The sequence below is a fragment of the Callionymus lyra genome, chromosome 8 (genome assembly GCF_982586985.1).
Source record: "Callionymus lyra chromosome 8, fCalLyr1.hap1.1, whole genome shotgun sequence".
NCBI classification, from domain to species: domain Eukaryota; kingdom Metazoa; phylum Chordata; class Actinopteri; order Syngnathiformes; family Callionymidae; genus Callionymus; species Callionymus lyra.
This window is the reverse complement of record NC_141825.1, coordinates 22,521,092-22,540,787: the sequence shown is the minus strand read 5'-3', so window position 1 is coordinate 22,540,787 and position 19,696 is coordinate 22,521,092. Positions and strand designations below refer to the sequence as shown.

The following is a 19,696-nucleotide window of genomic DNA, read 5'->3' as shown; positions in this document are numbered from 1 at the left end:
CATGATCGTTTATGCATCACCTGATTGGCTGAACATTCAAGTAGCTGGGCACTGTATCATTTATATTGAATTTGAAAGGCTTTGATTTTTTTTAATATTGAATTTAAAATGAGAGACTTAAAGAATATTGAATCTATAAATGTTATTTTTGACTTAATGCAACAAGAATTTCAAACTCTATGCGTAAAAAAAAAACAACCCGCTTTCTTTTTTATTTATTGAATTATTCAAATCAAAAATCAAATCCAATTATTCAATAAAATAACATCAACCTTTCAATATACAATTGATTTAATTCAATAATTAAAAACAACAAATTCAACGTTACGACATTTTAAATGTAGTGCTCAGGAAAGAATACTTGAGTTGCGAAGTGTGTACTTTATACTTTCGGATGTGTATTCCTGTAAAGCATGTCTCGTTTAATCCACCATTCAAGGATTCTCCGTCTTCACTCTTTAATGTTCTGGTTGTTTATTTCCGTTCGCTGCCCTGCGAGCGAACCAACACACATGAGCTTTGTGACCTGAAGGCAAAGTCAACACAGCCATGGTGACACACTTCCATTGACTACACACTTCCATTGACTACACACTTCCACTGACTACACACAAGCTGTCAATCACTGAGGAATGTAGGCGAGCCACTTTTCTTTAAGTGTGAAGTCAACTCCGAACCAGGCAAAGCTAAATCAAAGAGGTTGCTCAGACTTTTCTTTCGTGAAAAACAAAACTGAGACAGAAACTGAAGATGAAGATTGAAGGAGAAACAAGAGATGACATTTTTTTTATAGTTCTTTTTTTCTTTCAATATAAAATTGAGAAAATCGGATTATATTGACACAAACTTGTTTGCATGACTATACGATAGATCATCACAATACTCTAAACGATTAGGTTCAAAATGGGGAAAATGAAGACAAAATCATTGAAAACATGATTTTTTTTCGACAGTTTCCTCTTCGTGTTAAAAGAACCGATGAAAACGTGTTTTTATGATAGTTTGTTGCCGACTTGTGGTCAATCAGTGTAACTACAGTTATTGTAATTGATTAATTGAAATATAATATAATGGAATATAAACCTACCGTGTTATTTTATAACTGAAGTGTCAGGATGTCATTCTCATTTATGATCACTAATATGAATAACATAAATAATATTTGATATTCTTTTTATTAGTTAATTATTTGCGTATTGTTGATTATTTATTTCATTTTGTTGATTATTATCATTACATTTATTTTTAATGTCCTTTCATTGTCTACTTCATGTTTTGCATCGTGGGTCTAAGAGGACTAAAATGTCATGTATGTTTGCTGCATGTCTTGCTTACATCTATATTTGACAAATAAAGGACTTGAGCTTGAACTTAATAAAGTTGACCTAGTGCTTCAAAATAAAGTCATTTTTAATTTTTGTCATTTCTTTTTCCATCTCAGTAGCCGATCTGCCCAACTTCAATCACAGCCATACATTTCAGCATTCTTATTCAACCACACATAATATAATAATAAAAAATAATCTGAAAAAATAAATATAGTTGCATCTGGATATATTCAGGATTTATTTTTTATTTTTTATGCATTTTTCTTTTTTTGTTTTGTTTTGTTTAACCAGTTTATTGTTTTTCCTGCAGCTAATCATTCATTCATTTTCTACCGTTTATTCTCTTACCAAGGTCACAGGTTATCAAGCTATCAGAGTATTGAATGGTTAACTTTAATTTTATTTCGAATGTTGTATTTTTTATTGAAATGTTGTTGTATGTTTTAGAATTGAATTATTATTTTTATGTATGTTATGTTATTTAATTTTATAATTTCTTTAATGAAAGTCTGAATGTGTTTAGTAGTGATTGAATTTAAAAAATATAAAACTTTTTTATTTAATTTAAAAGGCTACAAATTAAAAATATATATATATTTTTTAAATGTTTTATTAGCATACCTTCACAAGTAACCAACAGTGATAAAAAAAATCCTGTGGTGAGGTATCTTTGTCCAACAACAATTCTTCATTGATATCTTAATTAAGCTTAGTTGTTGTTGTGGTTCATTAAATATTGGGCCTGATAGGACCAGAGCTGCACAGCCTCCATTCATCTGTGTATAAGTGAGTAATCTTTGTATTATTTACAAAGATTTAATCTGTGGATTCATGGTTTATTATTTACATTGTTGGTTTAAACTTGCTCTATGCTACCAGTGCAGCTCTAGTTCCCTGCCAAGAGCCTATGATTACAACATCACTTTGGCAAGGAAGAACTGCTTCTAGGAGGCAGAAACCTTGAAAGGACCAGGCTCCAGTCTCCTTCACGACTGATCAGGCCTGATTGCAGATGTACATAAAACACAGGTAAACAAGCTCAAGTGGGGGGAGAAGATACAGAGGAGAGTAAGGAGGGAGAGAAGATGAGGTATGTGTGTGTATGTGAGTGTGTGTTAGTGTGTGTGAGTGTATGTGAGTGTGTGTGAGTGTGTGTGAGAGTGTGTGCAGAGACCCAGAAGCGCCAGCTTTTTTATGCATTTTATTCACAGCCTTAATCTGGCAACCTTTTTTTAATGACTAGATAGATCGGAGCGCTGAAAAAATGCATTAAAATCCTGAATAAATCCAGATCCAACTACAGTTGAAACCAGAAATTTACACATTTTTTTTGTCATTGTTTGACATGAAATAAAAAAAAGTTTCCTGTTTTAGGTCAATTAGGATAACCAAAATTATTTATATTTGTTAAATGCCAGAATAATGACAAAGATAATTATTCAGACATTTATTTTACAATTTTCTTGAAAGTCACAAGTTTACATACACTAAGTTTACCGTGCCTTTAAACAATTTAAGAAAGCCAAGACGATGATCTCATGTCATTGGAAGCTTCTGAAGAGGATTATGGACTTGCATAAGTCTGGTTCATCCTTGGGTGCAATTTATAGGAGCCACGTTCATCTGGTCAGACTATTATAAGAAGAAACACCATGGAAATGTCCATCATATCGCTCAGGAAGGAGACGGTTCTGTGTCCCAGAGATGAACATGTTTTGGTCCGAAGTGTTCAAATCAACCCAAGAACAACAGCAGAAGATCTAATGAAGACCCTGAAGCTGGTAAGAGTGAGTCAGGATCCACAGTGAAACGAGGACTGTACCGGCGTGACTCTGCCAGGAGGAAAACCAAATGCACACATTGACAAAGATCTTCATTTTTGGAGACATGTCCCGTGGTCTGACGAAACAAAAATAGGACCGTTTGGCCATCACCACTGTGAAATGCGGGGGTGGCAGCATCATGTTGTGGGGTTGTTTTGCTGCAGGAGGGACTGGTGCACTTCACAAAAAGAACATTATGTGGAAATACTGAAGCAACATCTCCAGACATCAGCCAGGAAGTTGAAGCTTTGGCTCAAATAGGTCTCTTCCAAATGGACAATGAGCGAAGCCTACAGCCGAACTGGTTACAGAGTTGCTTAAGGATAACAAAGTCAGTGTTTTAGAGCGAACATCACAAAGCCTTGACCTTAACCCCAGTGAAATAGATGGGCAGAGTTAAAAAGGGATGTGTGAGCAGGACGGTCTACAAACTTGGCTCAGTTATACCAGTTCTGTCAGGAGGAATGGGCCAAAGTTCCTGCTAACTATTGTGAGAAGCTAATGCTATCGTCCTCTTCTGTGTGCTTTTTGGTTTTTCTCTATTCCTTCTGTGCTACTGGAAAACAGAAATTTCCCTGAGAGTGTCATCTCAAAGGGATCAATAAAGTGCAGTCTAAGTCTAAGTCTAAGTCTAAGCTTGTGGAATGATATCCAAAACGTTTGACAAAGTCATACAGTTTAAAGGCAACGGAACCAAATACGAATGATGTATGTAAACTTATGACTCTCAAGAAAATAATAAAAAATTGTCAAAAGAATTACCTTTGTCATTATTGTAGCATTTAGCAAATAGAAATATTTTGGTCATCCTAATCGACCTAAAAGAGTAAACGTTTATTTTGATTTCATGTCAAACAATGACAAAAAAGGCGTCTTTTTATACAGTGTTTGTAAACTTCTGGTTTCGACTGTATATTCACTCAGAGGTTCAACAGGTGAAACAGAGCAGTGATTGAAATACATTAATCACAATCACTCTTCCCTTGATGTGACATTCATCACGGGATTTGAAGCTACAAAGTCCTATTGGCTGCCGAGGGACACCATTATTTCGGTATATGGTTGTCGGCTCAGTGGTACCCTAGAGGCCCCTAGGGATGTTAGCAAGGACAACATTTGTTTATGCAATTGAAAAACATATTAAAAATCAATATAATAAAATAAATCTAACATTAGACATTAGCAGGTAAAAAAGCCGTGTTGGGCTTCTTGTTGTCAAATCAAAGGAGAGACTGGCTTCCATTTAAGAAAGATATATTTTAGTATTAAGTACAACTGACTAGTGATCAGTATAAGGGATTAAAACAGATTGTAAATGATGTGTCATTGACACAAATGTCATAAAAAATAAAATTGTACTGCTCTATTAAAACAAAGGTGTTTGTTGAGTTAAACATTTAAAAGAATGATCAACTTCCCACTCTTATTTTAATTAGATCTGACTCATGTTATCTTATCTAAACTGCTTGTTCAATCACAAGCTGTTTGGTCAAATCAAGTTTTAATGATTCATCGGACCCGAGTCAACCTTTGACACCGAGGCAGTGGGCAGTGCAAGCTGGGAAAGAGTGTTGGGAGCGTAGAGGAGGTTTTTAAAGTTACAATGTCAGACGTGAGAGAAGGATCCTACCACAAGGTAACTTAAAAAAGATATATATTTTTTTACTTTATTCTAGAATCAGACAACAATATCTAACCAATGAACACTCATTTCATCTGTAATTTTTTTTTTATGATTAAATGAGAATTCACAAATTATCATTAAATTAAAATATCACATTGTTTTTTTTGCATAAAATAAGTTTTGGCAAAGAAAACATGGGATTGAATACATTTCAAAATTGGCTATAAACTGTTTGAATACAATATTCCCTGAGGATTGATCAATAATTATAAAGGGTCTAAAGTAACAAAAAAACAAGTGGTCACTGAATTATTATTTTTGTGTTCTCCGTACATGTTCAGTCGCATTATAGTTCCTGATGGTTTTGGGAGGAAACAAGAGTCGGTCAAGGGTCAAAGTTCGAACCTGTGGACAGGCATGATTACATTTTCAGGACAAATATATCTTTTAACCAAAAACAACTCAAAATATAAAAAAATAGACCTCCTGAGGGATCAAAAAAGCTTTACCTTACCTTAAAATGTGACTTTAAATCCAAAATTTTAATAAAGGATTCTCTGTGTATTTCTTGTGTTGTGATCATTACAACTCAAGAGTCGGATTTGTTTCTTCTAGACTATGGCATCAGCAGAGTCCAGTCCTCTTACAACTCATGTTTTGAACACCGGTGATGGTGTTCCTGCCGCCAGGATGCCTCTCAGTCTGCATCGACTTGATGCTGAGCTCATCATCTGGAACATGGTGACTGTTGGGTATGTTTTGGATCACACAGGACACACACACACACACACACGAGCACAAACACACAAACCTATTACATTTAGATATTTTAGATGTAAATATTTTTGTTTTTAATCACTAATATAATCCAAATTTACCTTTTGTTTCGGTGCTTTTCTTTAGTGAAAATGGATGGATTTTTGAAGATATTGATATTAATTTGATCTTTTTCAAACTTTCTTTTTTAATCCAAAATTAGACATTACAGATAATAAAAAACAAATAAACAAATAGATAGAAAATGTAAAAAAAGAGAAAAATGCAGAAGAATAATATAATTATTGTAAGTTCAGTGTGTAACAATGTTACTCATAGATTATTCCTATTAAATGATTACACTTCTATTTATTTAAACTATCCTTTGACTGTATTAATCACATTGTAAACTATGTCACATATTAATTGTAGAATATTTAAAATGGTCGATGCATTTAATGTTGGGACTTTATAATAATAATAATAATAATAATAATAATAATCTCTATTTATATAGCGCATTTCTAGACCAGGGTCACAAAGCGCATTGACAGCAGTTTTAGGGGATTTATTTTGTGTATTAACCAGGCTTAGAAAGTTTGTCCACATTGTTCAATTTCTCCAGGACCACGAACGAAGATGGTCGTTGTCCAGGACTCATCCGCCGAGAGGAGTTCACGCCTGGAATGTACAAAATAAGGTTTGAAACTGGTTCCTACTGGGAGAGCCTGGGCCAGACGAGTTTCTATCCGTATGTCGAGGTAAGGCTTTTAAAAAATCACAGATAATCCAAACGTTTTCTTTTCTGACATAAATATGACAATATTTTCCAGGTCGTCTTCTCCTTCACAGACTCAGAGCAGAAGTTCCACCTTCCTTTGTTGATCACTCGCTTTTCTTACAGCACCTACAGAGGGAGCTGAGGTTCAACAGGTTCTTTACAAATGTTACTTATTATATACTTATGTATCTTAGTCTTACTTGAAAATGTGTTTCATTTTTTGAACAATAATTGCTTATTTGCTTGTTGAAAACGTTATGAATCGCATTGTATGAAGATGTACTCTTGTAGTTAAATAAAAACACGGATTTAAAATAATTTATCTTTTCACTTTGTTTTCATTTACATGTAATGTTTCTGTCAACACGTGGAGGCTCCAAGGGAAAGTGGGAAAATGATGATGTTTAGTTAACTAACTCATGTTTTTTTACGTATTAAGTTCTTGATAAAGCTTGTATTAAATATATATTGTTTGGTATTTCATTAATCAGCGAACATATAAACCGCGCAGGCATATAGCGGGTAAATATTAGATAAAAAACTACATGAATGTCTACATGACAAAACAGACGATACGAGATATGCGATTGCGCATGTGCGCCTGTATCGTGTACTGATAGGCTGTTAATGTTTCACGGGGTCTGTTTGGTGCCTGACATTTAAAACAAACATAACTAGTACAAAGTGAACACTAAATTACACGAAAAAAACCCCAATATCAATGTATGCTTTTTGAAGGTAGAATGAGAACTGAATTTACGTATTTTAGTATTAAAGATGTTGCAAATGTTATTTATTACGGACAGGCACGCGTTGGGTCATCCCCTCGACGCCATACATCACTATCACAGCGACATAACACGCTGAACTTATGTCGTCGGAAACACAGAGAAAGGCATAGTACGTGTTTTCTTTACACCGAGGTCTGGCTCTGAGGTGCCCGGAAGATGGCTCAGCAACTGAGGCTTCTCTCGGCGTCAGCTCTGCCGCTGTGCAGGTCCGCAGGGGCCTGTGCGAGCGTCCTTACCTTGACCGCTGGACGGCTGATCTCAGGCGGACATCCTCGCTCCTCTGGCCCGGTATGTTGTTGTTGACACTTCCCGTGTTATTCCACCGCAAATAAAACCGTTAGATTTGTTGCAAAATAGTAGCGGATAACGTTACAAAAGGTCTGTTGGATTGTTTCATAACGTGTTTTCAAAATCATAGTTGCAGGCAGTGTTTTTATTTAAAATATCACACTCACCATCAACCTTATTAAATGACTCAATATAACTCCAAAAGTTCAGTTATTAGACGTTATATTATCTTAATAATAAGCTTACATTAAGCTATTGTTGGGCCAACAAACGTTGTGTAAAAAAAGGTCAACATGATGGAGGGATGAGAGCAGGACTCGTGATCATGTGACTGATATAACGGATGTTTTTTTTATTCGATTATTACTTCATTTAACTTCTAGAGTTTTTTTTTTTTAAACAACCATACGTGGACAGATACACACACACACACACACACACACACACACACACACACACACACACACAGATTAATACAGGACTAGTCTAGGAATAATGTAAGTAAGTAAGTAAGTAATATTTATTTGTATAGCGCTTTTCTAGACCAGGGTCACAAAGCGCTTTAACAATCAAAACAATATTCAATTAAGTATATATTTTAAAGATCAAGATAAAACTGATAACACAACAGGATAGGATAAGCATAGATATGGAAGTAAAGTGCTGGTTCTGCTCTCAGCACTTTTTCTATAATAATAGAAATGAATGCAACTGCCTCTCAGACCGGATTAATTAAAGAGTTGCCCAAGTTTTTTAGTAAAGAGCACCATTAAAATAATAATAAGAGAATTCAACTGCACAAAATAAAACAATTTCCTGCAAAAATATGAAAAGAAAAATGAAGTAAAATGGTTACACAGTGATACTTCAAGTCAGTGGTAATACAAGTATTTTCTTATGTAAAAGAAAAGTTTAGATACTGCAACAAAAAAAAAGAAAAAAGTGTGGTATTTATGGAATATATTCTGAATATACTATCAGGCTTTATATAATATTTTTATTTCTGTATTTCTATAGTGTAAGTAAGTAAGTAAGTAATATTTATTTATATAGCGCTTTTCGAGACCAAGGTCACAAAGCGCTTAAACAATCAAAACAATACTCAAAAAGTACATACTTTAAAGATCAAGATGTATTTTTTTTCCGCACAATATTATTAATGTATTGCCAGATAAAACTATATAAGTTTGTAATAAAGTAATACTGAAACTATCACTGGCTCAAACATGCAAATAGAACCTATAGGATTGTTTAAAAAAAAATCGAAGTTTAATGTCGCACAAAAACAAAACAAACAAGGATGATTATCAATATCTGTAGTCTTTTTCCCAAAACTAATAAAGTCAGGACACCAAATACTCTCCCTTAGTACTAAAACAAATTAATCCTAATCAAAGTTTTTTTTTTTTTTTTTCTTTTTGACAGAAGATAATTCAGGGCACGGACAACTTCCTGTTATGTCGTAGATTCCAATCAGCTCGCCGTCGATATTCAACAGAACCCAAAGGTGAGGGCAAGTCTCAACAACTGTTTTTTAAAAATGTCTGTTGTTTCATTAATGTTTCATAATTGATCTGATGCCAAGATGGCAAAGGAGATGGGGCTTCAGGAGAAGGGGCTTCAGGAGGAGGAAAATCGGGCGGAGGAAAATCGGGTGGAGAAGGAAAAGACTGGTGGAGCAGACTTCAAAAGGTTTGTGGAACCAAAAGTCCAGTACATAATCAGTGATTCAGATGTATCTACTTTGAAATAAAAAATGCTTTACTTAAGATTAATTTACTTGTTGATTATAGGAATGAATGTTCCCTGACTACTTTAATTATACAAGTGCTCACTTTGAAATGATAAACGATGTCATCTTAAAAAATGAAATGAGCAAGACGCATTATTACTTGTCATTTTCTTTTTTGTTAAATAGTGAATGTGTTCTCGTCTCTTCCTCTGCAGGGTGACTTCCCCCGCGATGATAAAAACTTCTGGTCCATTGTGATCGCAGCAGCTGGAATTTCTTCCACTATGCTTTACTTGTACTTCAGAGAAGATAGCCGCATAATCAGCTGGAAGGACTTTGTCGACCAATACCTAGGCCGAGGAATCGTGAGTGTATTCTTATCTCGATAATTTTCTTGTCATGCTTTGGGAGAAAGGATTTGGTTTTGACCCAGATCTTTATTTACATTGCATCTTTTCAGTATTTTGTTAATGCATTTTTTTGTTGTTCAAGCTAGATTAAAGCAGCACTATGTGGGATTGAACATATTGCTTCTGGCTCCCCCTTGTGTTGTATAAGTGCAGCTGCAGTGCTGTAGCTTCTCTTCTTAGTTCAGGTTCTATTCATTCTTCTGATAACTTGAAAAGGTCTATCTGTACTTCATATGAAAGAACTCTGGCACACTGCTGTGAAGCTTGTTGTGATACTGTAGTAACCATGATGTAGTTGTAGTATTGGCTCTTGACCAAGTGCCTTCATTTGTTTTGAAACCAAAATATGACCAAACATCAGCTTTTAAAGCAGCAGGAGTCCACTGTATCCTCTCGTCCTCAGTCATCGCCAGGACTTCACAGGATTTCATTGCTCCTTTTGCTGCCACCTAACGGCTAGAAGTTGAATTGCAACATAATAATGAACAAATACTGTGAATATTTGCATGTTAATGTAAAGAAAAATAACTATTTAATGTTATACACATTGTATTTAAATATAAACCACAAAATAACTATGGTTTAATATGTAACATACTTTTAAAAACCAAAACCAAATATTTTTGGGAAAAAAATCAACACAGTGCTGTGAGTGTATCTGTAATTATCTCACACATGTCAATTAACAAATTGTCGTATGATTTGCAGCTCAGTATTTATGCCGACAATACTGCAATTGGCTAATATGCAGTGGTCAGTACCTATTGGTTAACTCAATGAATCTTTTCAAAGGCCAAATATTTGGTGATTTTCCATGTTGATTGCAGCATCACTTTGATTTATTTCAAGATATTTTTTTTCTCTTTTAAGGTGGATCGACTAGAGGTGGTGAACAAAGAGTACGTCAGAGTAATACCAGTTCCAGGAGGAGAAGCTGAGTCAGTAAGTTGAAGCATAAACATCATATATAAAAAATACAAAAAGTTATGATTAAAAGAATTGGGAGTCAGAATAAAAAAACTCAAATGGCCAGTATTGAAAGAGCAAAACTGGATTAGATTGTTGTGTTAAAAGTAAAAATGAAATTAAAGTTAACCTCAGAAGTGAACCATCATATGAGCTGAGGCTCAACAACGGCGTGTGTTTGGTTCAGAGCTTCGCCTGTTTCAACATCGGCAGTGTGGACACGTTTGAGAGGAACCTGGAGATGGCTTACGCGGACCTGGGCCTGGAGCCCGCCAACAAACCTGTGGTCATGTACAGCACAGAGAGCGACGGGTGAGTCTTCCTCCATCCGTGGCGCCATCCAGATCCATGAGCTGCTCTTTCTCCTCGCAGGAAGTTCCTCATGAGCCTGGTGCCCAACCTGCTTGCCTTGGGCCTCCTGTTCTTCATGATACGGCGGGGGGCGATGGGCGGCTCCATGGGTATGGGCAAACAGGGGGGGCTCTTCAGCATGGGCGAGTCCAACGCCAAGATGGTCAGCGAAAACATCGAGGTGAAGTTCAAGGATGTGGCCGGCTGTGAGGAGGCCAAGGTGGAGATCATGGAGTTTGTTAACTTCCTGAAGAACCCACAGCAGTACCAGGACCTCGGAGCCAAGATCCCCAAGGTGCTCATGCACAACCACGCACACATGCGCACGCACACACACACATGCACACACTCACTCATAAGCAACAAGGGTGCACACACAAGGGTGCAAACACCTGAGCACAAACACAAGAACAAAAACAAGCACTCACAATGGAGCTAGCTCACGCACTACGTAGCATGTCTTCACGTGACTCAAATGAGTTTCTGAGCTGGTCTATGTCACTGTCAGGGCGCGGTGCTGTCCGGACCTCCTGGAACTGGGAAAACTATGCTGGCTAAAGCCACAGCCGGAGAATCAAATGTGCCATTCATCACCATCAACGGTTCCGAGTTCTTGGAGATGTTTGTGGGCGTCGGTCCAGCCCGGGTGAGTCGAGAGTGTGTTTGCCTGACCTAGTTCATGACATTTCTCCAGAACAAACGTTGTTATAAATAAGTCAAATAAGTTGGCATAAGATTTGTATTGTGCTCCAGGTGAGAGCCATGTTTGCCATGGCGAGGAAGAAGGCTCCGTGTATCCTCTTCATTGACGAGATCGACGCCGTGGGCCGAAAGAGAGGAGGCAGACCCTATGGCGGTCACAACGAGCAGGAGAACACTCTGAACCAGCTCCTGGTGGAGATGGACGGTAATGCAGGCGGATGAGAGATGAAACAAGAGGACAAGATGACACGACGACACTTTGTTTTCAGGCTTCAACACGACGACCAATGTGGTGATTCTGGCGGGAACCAACAGAGCGGACATCCTGGACCCTGCACTAATGAGACCCGGACGCTTCGACCGGCAGATCTTCATCGGTAATAATCCGACGTGTTTAAACACAGATGAAAAATGCAATGGTAGCAAATATGGCTGTGAGAAAATATTGATGCACTCAAATGCATCACAATACCGTTACGATATAAACATTTTTTTTGTTTAATGTACAATGCATTTGCATATATTTACAGAGTTTGTGGTGCAATTAAACTCAACTTAAAGGGCACCTAAGTGTCTCTTAAATTGTTCTAGGCCCTCTATTATACGCATCAGTATGTTTCTTTTTGCACAAAACGCTCATTTAATAAAGATATTTACATTAGAAAATACACTTAAGCCCCGCCCATTTTAAACACGCCGTTTTGGCTGGAGAAGGAGTCTTGTTCAATCCACCACGCCCACTCTGCTGTGAATGGTCACAAAACGAGTTGCATTCAAGGACTCATGTAAATTTCAAACTCGCCACTAAAACTCCTGTTTTGTAAATAAAAAACGACTAATAAAAATAAGGTTTGCTGCTTAATGTACATGTTAGGATTCTTGCTAGGACTTGGTGTTAATATCCCGTGATTATAAGCTCAGTTTTAATGATGGAGATGTTGTCTGGGTGCGGTTGGATTGAGAGATTGGGGAGTTGACTGCCTGGTGCAACCAGTCCGACACATCATCAGTTGTGTACCACAGTCTCTTAGGGTTTTTCGGCCTTTTCTCACAAGACACCCTCCTCCAAGGCTGGCCCACCACAGGCTGATCAAACCTGGGCGTGTGTCACACTGAAGGCACCCTGCGGCCATCTGGCAGCCCAAACGGTCAACACTGGCTAGCTCCTTGATGGCCTTCCATTGAGCCTGCCCTCTGATGCCAGACTCCTTCAGGAGCCTTATGGTGGAGCTGGGTACAATACCCCTATAGCCAACCTCCACTGGTCGCACCTTGATGCTCCAGCCCCGATCCTCTGCATCAGCTGCTAAGTTGGCATATCGCAGGTTCTTCCTTTCGTATGCTTCATCGATGGCCTCCTCCCACGGTACTGTCAGCTTGACGATGAAGACACGTCGGCAGGATTTGGACTCGGTCTAGTCGCAGGTTGGTCACTGCAATATCGGGTGGGAAGGTGAGGCTCTCGCCCAGATCAACACGCATTTCCCAATCACAGGCTACGTCCAGTGTGCTTGACTTGTGCGGAGCTATGATCAGTTGCTTCTGTCCCTCCTGAACAAAGGCGGTTTTAGCAAAGGCAGTCTGGGCTTTCAGGGGCATGGTGTTCATGGTTATCCTCTTCTTTTCAAGCTCAGCTGCCAAGCATTTCAACACCTGATTGTGGCGCTAGGTATATCTGCTTTGGATGAGGCTGGTTTTGCAACCTACCAGGATGTGTTTAAGGGTCGCTAGTGCAGCACACTGGGGACAGGCAGGGTCCTCCCTGAACCAGAGATGTAAGTTAGTTGGAGAGGGTATGGTGTTGGCCTCCATGATCCACAGTTCACTCCAGGTGATTTTCCTCCTCTCCACACCTTCCCATTTCATCCAGCGGTCTTGCTTGGCTTGAGAGACTGCAGTGGCACGTCTGGCTGCTTCTGAAATTGGCAGCGGGAGGGCTCCATTACCATACAGGCCTATGGTGCAGAGGCATTGGGTAGTCCCAGCCATTTTCTCACTTGCGCGTTCACCAATTGTTCCAACCTCTTAGTATGAGAAAGGCTGACCTCCTCGTACATGGATATAGGCCACAGAAGACGAGGCAGCAGGCCAACTGAAAACACCACAGTTGCTTGCCTGGGAGAGTAAGTAAGTAAGTAATATTTATTTATATAGCGCTTTTCCAGACCAGGGTCACAAAGCGCTTTAACAATCAAAACAATACTCAAAAAGGTATATACTTTAAAGATCAAGATAATACTGAGAACAACACAGGAGTTCCAGAAAATCAAGGAAAAGCCTGAACAAATAGAAAGGTCTTAAGATGTTTCTTAAAGGAGTCAGTAGTTTTAAGGATCGGAGAAATGTGAGTTCTTCTACTTGAGCGGGTTAGAATTCTCGCTTGTTGATTTGTTTGAGGCCACAGATGGTGTCCTGCGTGAGTTGCTCCACTTGGTTGGTATCTTTGAGATTTGCATTGTACCAGCGTCCAAGGCTTCTGATGGACTTCTCTTGTACCGTTGGTATCGGCTCATTGTTGATGTGGAACCTCTCATTGGACGGTTGGCCTTTGATCAAGGAGATACTGCAAAGAAAAGCTGCCCACTGACCCAAAGGCGTTTGCAAGGTCTAAGAAGACCACATGTAGATCTTTTTTCTCCTTCTTGGCTGTTTGTACCTGGTGACGGATTATGATGGCATGCTCCAGACATCCTGAGAAGCCACCTATGCCTGCTTTCTGCACTGAAGTGTCAACAAAGTTATTAGATTGCAGGAATACTGAAGATCTTTCCTTCCAAATTGAGAACATTGAGCTGGTGGAATTGGTCTAATATATCATCGTTCTGACAGGTTCATGCCTCTGGTTGTCAGAATATATTTTCTTTAGGTGCTCCTCTAATTCCCCAACTGGGACTTTGAGTGGCCCGGTTTTCTCCTTGGCAAATATGTCTTTGACAAACTTGAAGGGATCTCTATAGAAGGAAGTCCTCATTCGCTCTTTCTGCTTTCTCAGGCATTCTGCTCTCCTCGGTGTTGCAAGGCGTGGCTTGATGTCAGCCTGTAATTCCTCCAGTCCTTTCCTTTCGGCTTCTGTGGCCTTCTTCCACTGCTTCCTTAGGCATTACAGAAGTAACTCACACCATGTTTACATAAATATTTATTTAGTTTCACCATTAACATGTAGGTACTTAACTGATTTAGGGCTTCTAGGAGAGGACACCTGCACCAGAGTGACGTCCGACTGTTTAATTTAAACCGTAATCTCATTTGGCGAGATTTCGCTACATGGCAACAGTCATTACGTCCTCCACAGCCGAAGGAACAATGAAATCCTGCGATATCCTGGCGTCGACTGAGGACGAGTGGATACAGTCGACTCCATCAGATTTTTATTTATCGTTGTTTCTTCAGTATCGCAATAAATTGTCTGGCAATAATCTGACAATATTTATCCAGGTACAGGGGCAACAGTGTGGTATATTGCAGTACTGTAGTAGCAAGGATATATGTGTAGTATTGTCAAGTACTTGACTCTGGCGTTGTAGTATTTACAGACCACATGACTCTTGACAATGTTGTAAATGCTTTAATTTGTTTAGAAACCAAAATATGTCTTAACATCAGCTTTAAAAGTTGAATTTAAAAATGTATCCTCTCGTCCTCAGTCATCGCCAGGATATGGCAGGATTTCATTTCTTGAGTAGCAGAGGACGTCATGATTCAGTGCTGCTGAATATCAATATGTTATCTTGAAAAAAACGTTGAAATATACAAGTGTATTGATCTCTTCTTACACCCGTCCAATGACGTGTCTCTGCAGGTCCTCCAGACATCAAGGGCCGAGCGTCCATCTTCAAGGTCCACCTGCGACCCATCAAACTGGACCCAGACCTGGATAAAAACAAGCTCGCCCAGAAGATGGCGGCATCCACTCCGGGATTTACTGGTGGGTGAAGAGATGGAAACCCTCGTCATCTTTCTATGGACGTATATCAGTGCCATCGGAATGTTGAATAGAACATTTAAAATGACTGAAAACTTTGATCGTTTTTATTGAAATGTTGTTTATTTTCTTTATATTAAAAGGTAGATTTATTTTACTTTTTTAACAATGTAAGTAAAAAAATAAAAATTTTAATAGCTTGATATCTAGTTTTAATGATTAAAACAACATTTCATATTGTTCAAATTAAAGCCTTTTAAATAAACTTTACCCAAGTAGATGGTATTTGCCTGGTGAAACTATTAAGGTAAGGTAAGGTAAAACTTTATTGATCCCTCAGGAGGTCTCCTTTGGGAAATTGTTTAGGTGTTTATTAAACACCTTATTGAACTTTATAGGGCTTAAAATGTAAAATATTCATTTAAAAATAAAAAATAATAATGGAATTGGAGCATAAATCTGTATGTATGAAAAAAATGAATTTAGAAAATATTCAATTTGATTCAGTTGTCATTGAAAAGAGTGAACAAGTTTCAACACTGATCTTTATTCATTATTAATTAATTCATTAATTGTTCATTATGACGCTGGTGTTGCAGGAGCCGACATCGCCAACGTGTGCAACGAGGCGGCGTTGATCGCGGCGAGACACTTGAGCTCCTCCGTCAACGGCAAACACTTCGAGCAGGCCATCGAACGAGTCATCGGGGGTACGAGTCGGGCGAGGAGTTGAGTCGTGGTCAACGCTGAAGCCTCTCTGGTCTTCTGCAGGTCTGGAGAAGAAGACTCAGGTGCTGCAGCCCGTGGAGAAGAAGACGGTGGCGTATCACGAGGCGGGTCACGCCGTCGTGGGCTGGTTCCTGGAGCACGTGGACCCTCTTCAGAAGGTGTCCATCATCCCGCGGGGGAAGGGGCTGGGGTACGCCCAGTACCTGCCCAGAGAGCAGTACCTGTACAGCCAGGAGCAGCTGTTTGACACCATGTGCATGGGGTTGGGGGGGCGAGTGGCCGAGCAGGTCTTCTTCGAGAGGATCACCACTGGAGCCCAAGACGACCTGAGGAGGATCACGCATTCGGCCTACGCTCAGGTACACACACACACACACACACACACACACACACACAAATACACATACACATACACATACACACACACACACCTCTATACATGAACACACACACACACACACACACACACCCCTCTATACATGAACACACACACACACACACACACACGCACACGCGCGCCTCTATACATGAACACACACACACACACACACACACACACACACACACACACACACACACACACACACACACACACACACACACACGCCTCTATACATGAACACACACACACCCCTCTATACATCAACGCACACAAAAATCAACGCACACAAAAACATTGACACAAACATAAACACACACACAGATACTCGCGGCTGAATGAAGGTTGCCATGTCAACCGTCTGGTCCCGCTCAGGTGGTCCAGTTCGGCATGAGTGAGAAAGTGGGTCAGGTGTCGTTCGCCCTTCCGCGCGATGGCGAGCAAGTTCTGGAGAAACCGTACAGTGAAGCCACGGCCGAGCTCATCGACAGCGAGGTGCGAGAGCTGGTGGAGCGAGCGTACCAGAGGACGCTGAAGGTCGTCATGGAGAAGAAGCACCTGGTGGAGATGGTGAGAGGTCACGTGACCACCCGGGCTCCACCCCTGACTCTCCCTCTGACCTCAGGTGGGCCAGCATCTGCTGCAGAAGGAGGTTCTGGACAAGGCGGACCTGGTGGAGCTGCTGGGCCCCCGACCCTTCAAGGAGAAGTCGACCTACGAGGAGTTCGTGGAGGGAACCGGCAGCTTCGAGGAGAACACGGATCTGCCCGAGGGCCTCAAGGACTGGAACAAGGAGCGCCCGGAAGAAGCCGAGGTGGTCTGAGCGGCCCTGGACCAGCAGGTGGTCGAGAGCACCGGACAGTGAACGCATCGCGGCTGCTTTCAAGTCTTCATTTGCGCAAATCAAGTGTTGATTTATTCAATGACATCACTTCCTGTCTTGGAGCCACAGCTTTGGAGAATTTCCTGCTTGTGAATCGAAGCGAGAAACTTGTAAAAATGAGTTTCTTGTATTTATTTGATGAGATTTTGAACTTGAACGTCTCAGCAAATGTTAGTTGAACATAAAGAGTTGATGTCGAGTTTAAAATAAATATTGTGCTTTTCAAAAGTCTCACGACAATCGTTGGGTCTGAAGATGACGAGTGCGTCTCCGTGGCAACACGGTTGACTTCTACTTCCTACTGTACCCAGAGGTTCTTCCTTCAGGGGCCACATTTAATTCAGGGGCTCTTCTGAGGCGACAAATGTTATCAAAAATAAAGAATAAAACGGTTGAAAATCAAGCTAAAGATGCTAAAAAATGATATAAAAGCATATTTTTTCATGTTTTATATTAAATTAAATATTTATAACGATAAATAAATACAAAATAGAAAAGCAAATAACAAAAGGACAACAAACTTTAATCAAATTTAATGAATAGAAGAAATAAATTCTTAATAATTCAAATAACTTTCTATTTTCTACATGTTCGTTAACCTAATGAACGCCACAAAAGTAAAACGATGTTAACGATGATAAAAGGTTTGTTTACAGTCACGTGACCTTCTTCAAAATAAAAGCCGGTCAGGAAGCGTCTTTGCAAAGAAGCTATTTTTATTTGACATGTTCTGAAGACAAAGAGGTATTTGGCTGTTAAAGTAAAAATAGACGAACGTGTCGAACACAAGTTTCTTCTTCTATAAACATTTATAAAATCTCATTTTCTCGTGGATTCAAGCTCGGGTGTCGGACTTTGGTTCGTTCATTTCACAACATGTCTACGAATCCGTTTCTAGAATCATTCAAAGCAAGTTTTTTATAAATATGACAATTCTATATGAAAAAAACCTTTATTTAAAAGTTTATTTGAAGAATCCATTTGAAACAACTCGACGTCTGGTTTCTTAAATACCGTTTTTAAAAGATCAGCCAGCGTTTAATGTTATTTTTTACATTTTTATTCAAACTCTCTAACCTTAAAACACTTGAAGAAAGTTGGCACAATTTAATGCTAAAATACAGAAACCACGTGATTGTTCACGTTGTTTTAAACAAATAAAAGATGTGAATAGACTTCAGAGTGAGCAAAGATCCTTATCTTAAGAGTTATCTATCATAATCTCAGGTTCTACGAATTGGTGCGAAGCCCTCTAACCGCTTCGCTATTGGTTTACCCCTAGGCAATAGCGAAGCGGTTAGAGGGCGGAGCACCAATATGAAGTAGAACCCCTGAGTTATCTATCATAATCTCAGGTTCTACGAATTGGTGCGAAGCCCTCTAACCGCTTCGCTATTGGTTTACCCCTAGGCAATAGCGAAGCGGTTAGAGGGCGGAGCACCAATATGAAGTAGAACCCCTGAGTTATCTATCATAATCTCAGGTTCTACGAATTGGTGCGTAGCCCTCTAACCGCTTCGCTATTGCCTCGGGGTAAACCAATAGCGAAGCGGTTAGAGGGCGGAGCACCAATATGAAGTAGAACCCCTGAGTTATCTATCATAATCTCAGGTTCTACGAATTGGTGCGAAGCCCTCTAACCGCTTCGCTATTGGTTTACCCCGAGGCAATAGCGAAGCGGTTAGAGGGCGGAGCACCAATATGAAGTAGAACCCCTGAGTTATCTATCATAATCTCAGGCTCTACGAATTGGTGCGAAGCCCTCTAACCGCTTCGCCCTTCTCGCTGAGTTTTCAGTTGGAGGAAGTGCGGCGGGTGTTTCCCGCCTTTATAGGAGGTGGACTGCCCCCTGCTGGGTGGCGAGTTCATTAAGCTTTCTCAGAGACGAGGCTGTGCCTTGGGGTAAACCAATAGCGAAGCGGTTAGAGGGCGGAGCACCAATATGAAGTAGAACTGACCTTTCAAAATGGCGAATCAAAAAAATGTATGAAATTCATTAATAACTCCGTAACGAGACAGTTTTTAAGGGCCACCGTAGTTGATCAGATCGCCGTAAAAAAGTCTCCATTTAAATACGACGTTTCATAATTTAACTTCTATGAGGCGAGCAATAAAAATGACTCTTTCAACAAACTCTTTTCTCTCAAAACAAACCTTAATGTTGACAAAACAAAAGACAGAAGTTCGATGAAAACAAATGGGTTGAAACCCGTTCCATGGGTTCACGTGAT

At 39.6% G+C, this 19,696-nt stretch overlaps 2 protein-coding genes across 2 annotated transcripts; both read left to right on the top strand.

Annotated features, from left to right (window-relative positions):
• The first annotated feature begins 4,744 nt into the window (after positions 1-4,744).
• On the top strand, positions 4,745-6,630 carry LOC148074026 (5-hydroxyisourate hydrolase-like). The gene is made up of 4 exons (XM_087797263.1): positions 4,745-4,787; positions 5,391-5,527; positions 6,157-6,292; positions 6,365-6,630. The coding sequence occupies exons 1-4, from the start codon at positions 4,755-4,757 to the stop codon at positions 6,452-6,454; spliced, it is 396 nt and encodes a 131-aa protein (XP_087653389.1). The 5' UTR covers positions 4,745-4,754; the 3' UTR covers positions 6,455-6,630.
• Positions 6,631-7,162: 532 nt separating this feature from the next.
• On the top strand, positions 7,163-17,696 carry afg3l1 (AFG3-like AAA ATPase 1). Its single transcript, XM_087797262.1, has 15 exons — positions 7,163-7,391; positions 8,817-8,898; positions 8,977-9,083; positions 9,339-9,488; positions 10,404-10,475; positions 10,687-10,811; positions 10,872-11,145; positions 11,359-11,496; positions 11,604-11,757; positions 11,822-11,929; positions 15,352-15,477; positions 16,074-16,184; positions 16,246-16,562; positions 16,958-17,152; positions 17,208-17,696. The coding sequence occupies exons 1-15, from the start codon at positions 7,260-7,262 to the stop codon at positions 17,403-17,405; spliced, it is 2,289 nt and encodes a 762-aa protein (XP_087653388.1). The 5' UTR covers positions 7,163-7,259; the 3' UTR covers positions 17,406-17,696.
• Positions 17,697-19,696: the final 2,000 nt, after the last annotated feature.

Coding starts and splice junctions, on each gene's coding strand:
- LOC148074026 (XM_087797263.1), top strand. CDS start 4,755: ATGTCAGACGTGAGAGAAGGATCCTACCACAAG. Junction 4,788..5,390: donor GAGAAGGATCCTACCACAAG/GTAACTTAAAAA, acceptor TGTTTCTTCTAG/ACTATGGCATCAGCAGAGTC. Junction 6,293..6,364: donor GTTTCTATCCGTATGTCGAG/GTAAGGCTTTTA, acceptor AATATTTTCCAG/GTCGTCTTCTCCTTCACAGA.
- afg3l1 (XM_087797262.1), top strand. CDS start 7,260: ATGGCTCAGCAACTGAGGCTTCTCTCGGCGTCAGCTCTGCCGCTGTGC. Junction 11,758..11,821: donor GCTCCTGGTGGAGATGGACG/GTAATGCAGGCG, acceptor CTTTGTTTTCAG/GCTTCAACACGACGACCAAT. Junction 11,930..15,351: donor CGACCGGCAGATCTTCATCG/GTAATAATCCGA, acceptor GTGTCTCTGCAG/GTCCTCCAGACATCAAGGGC.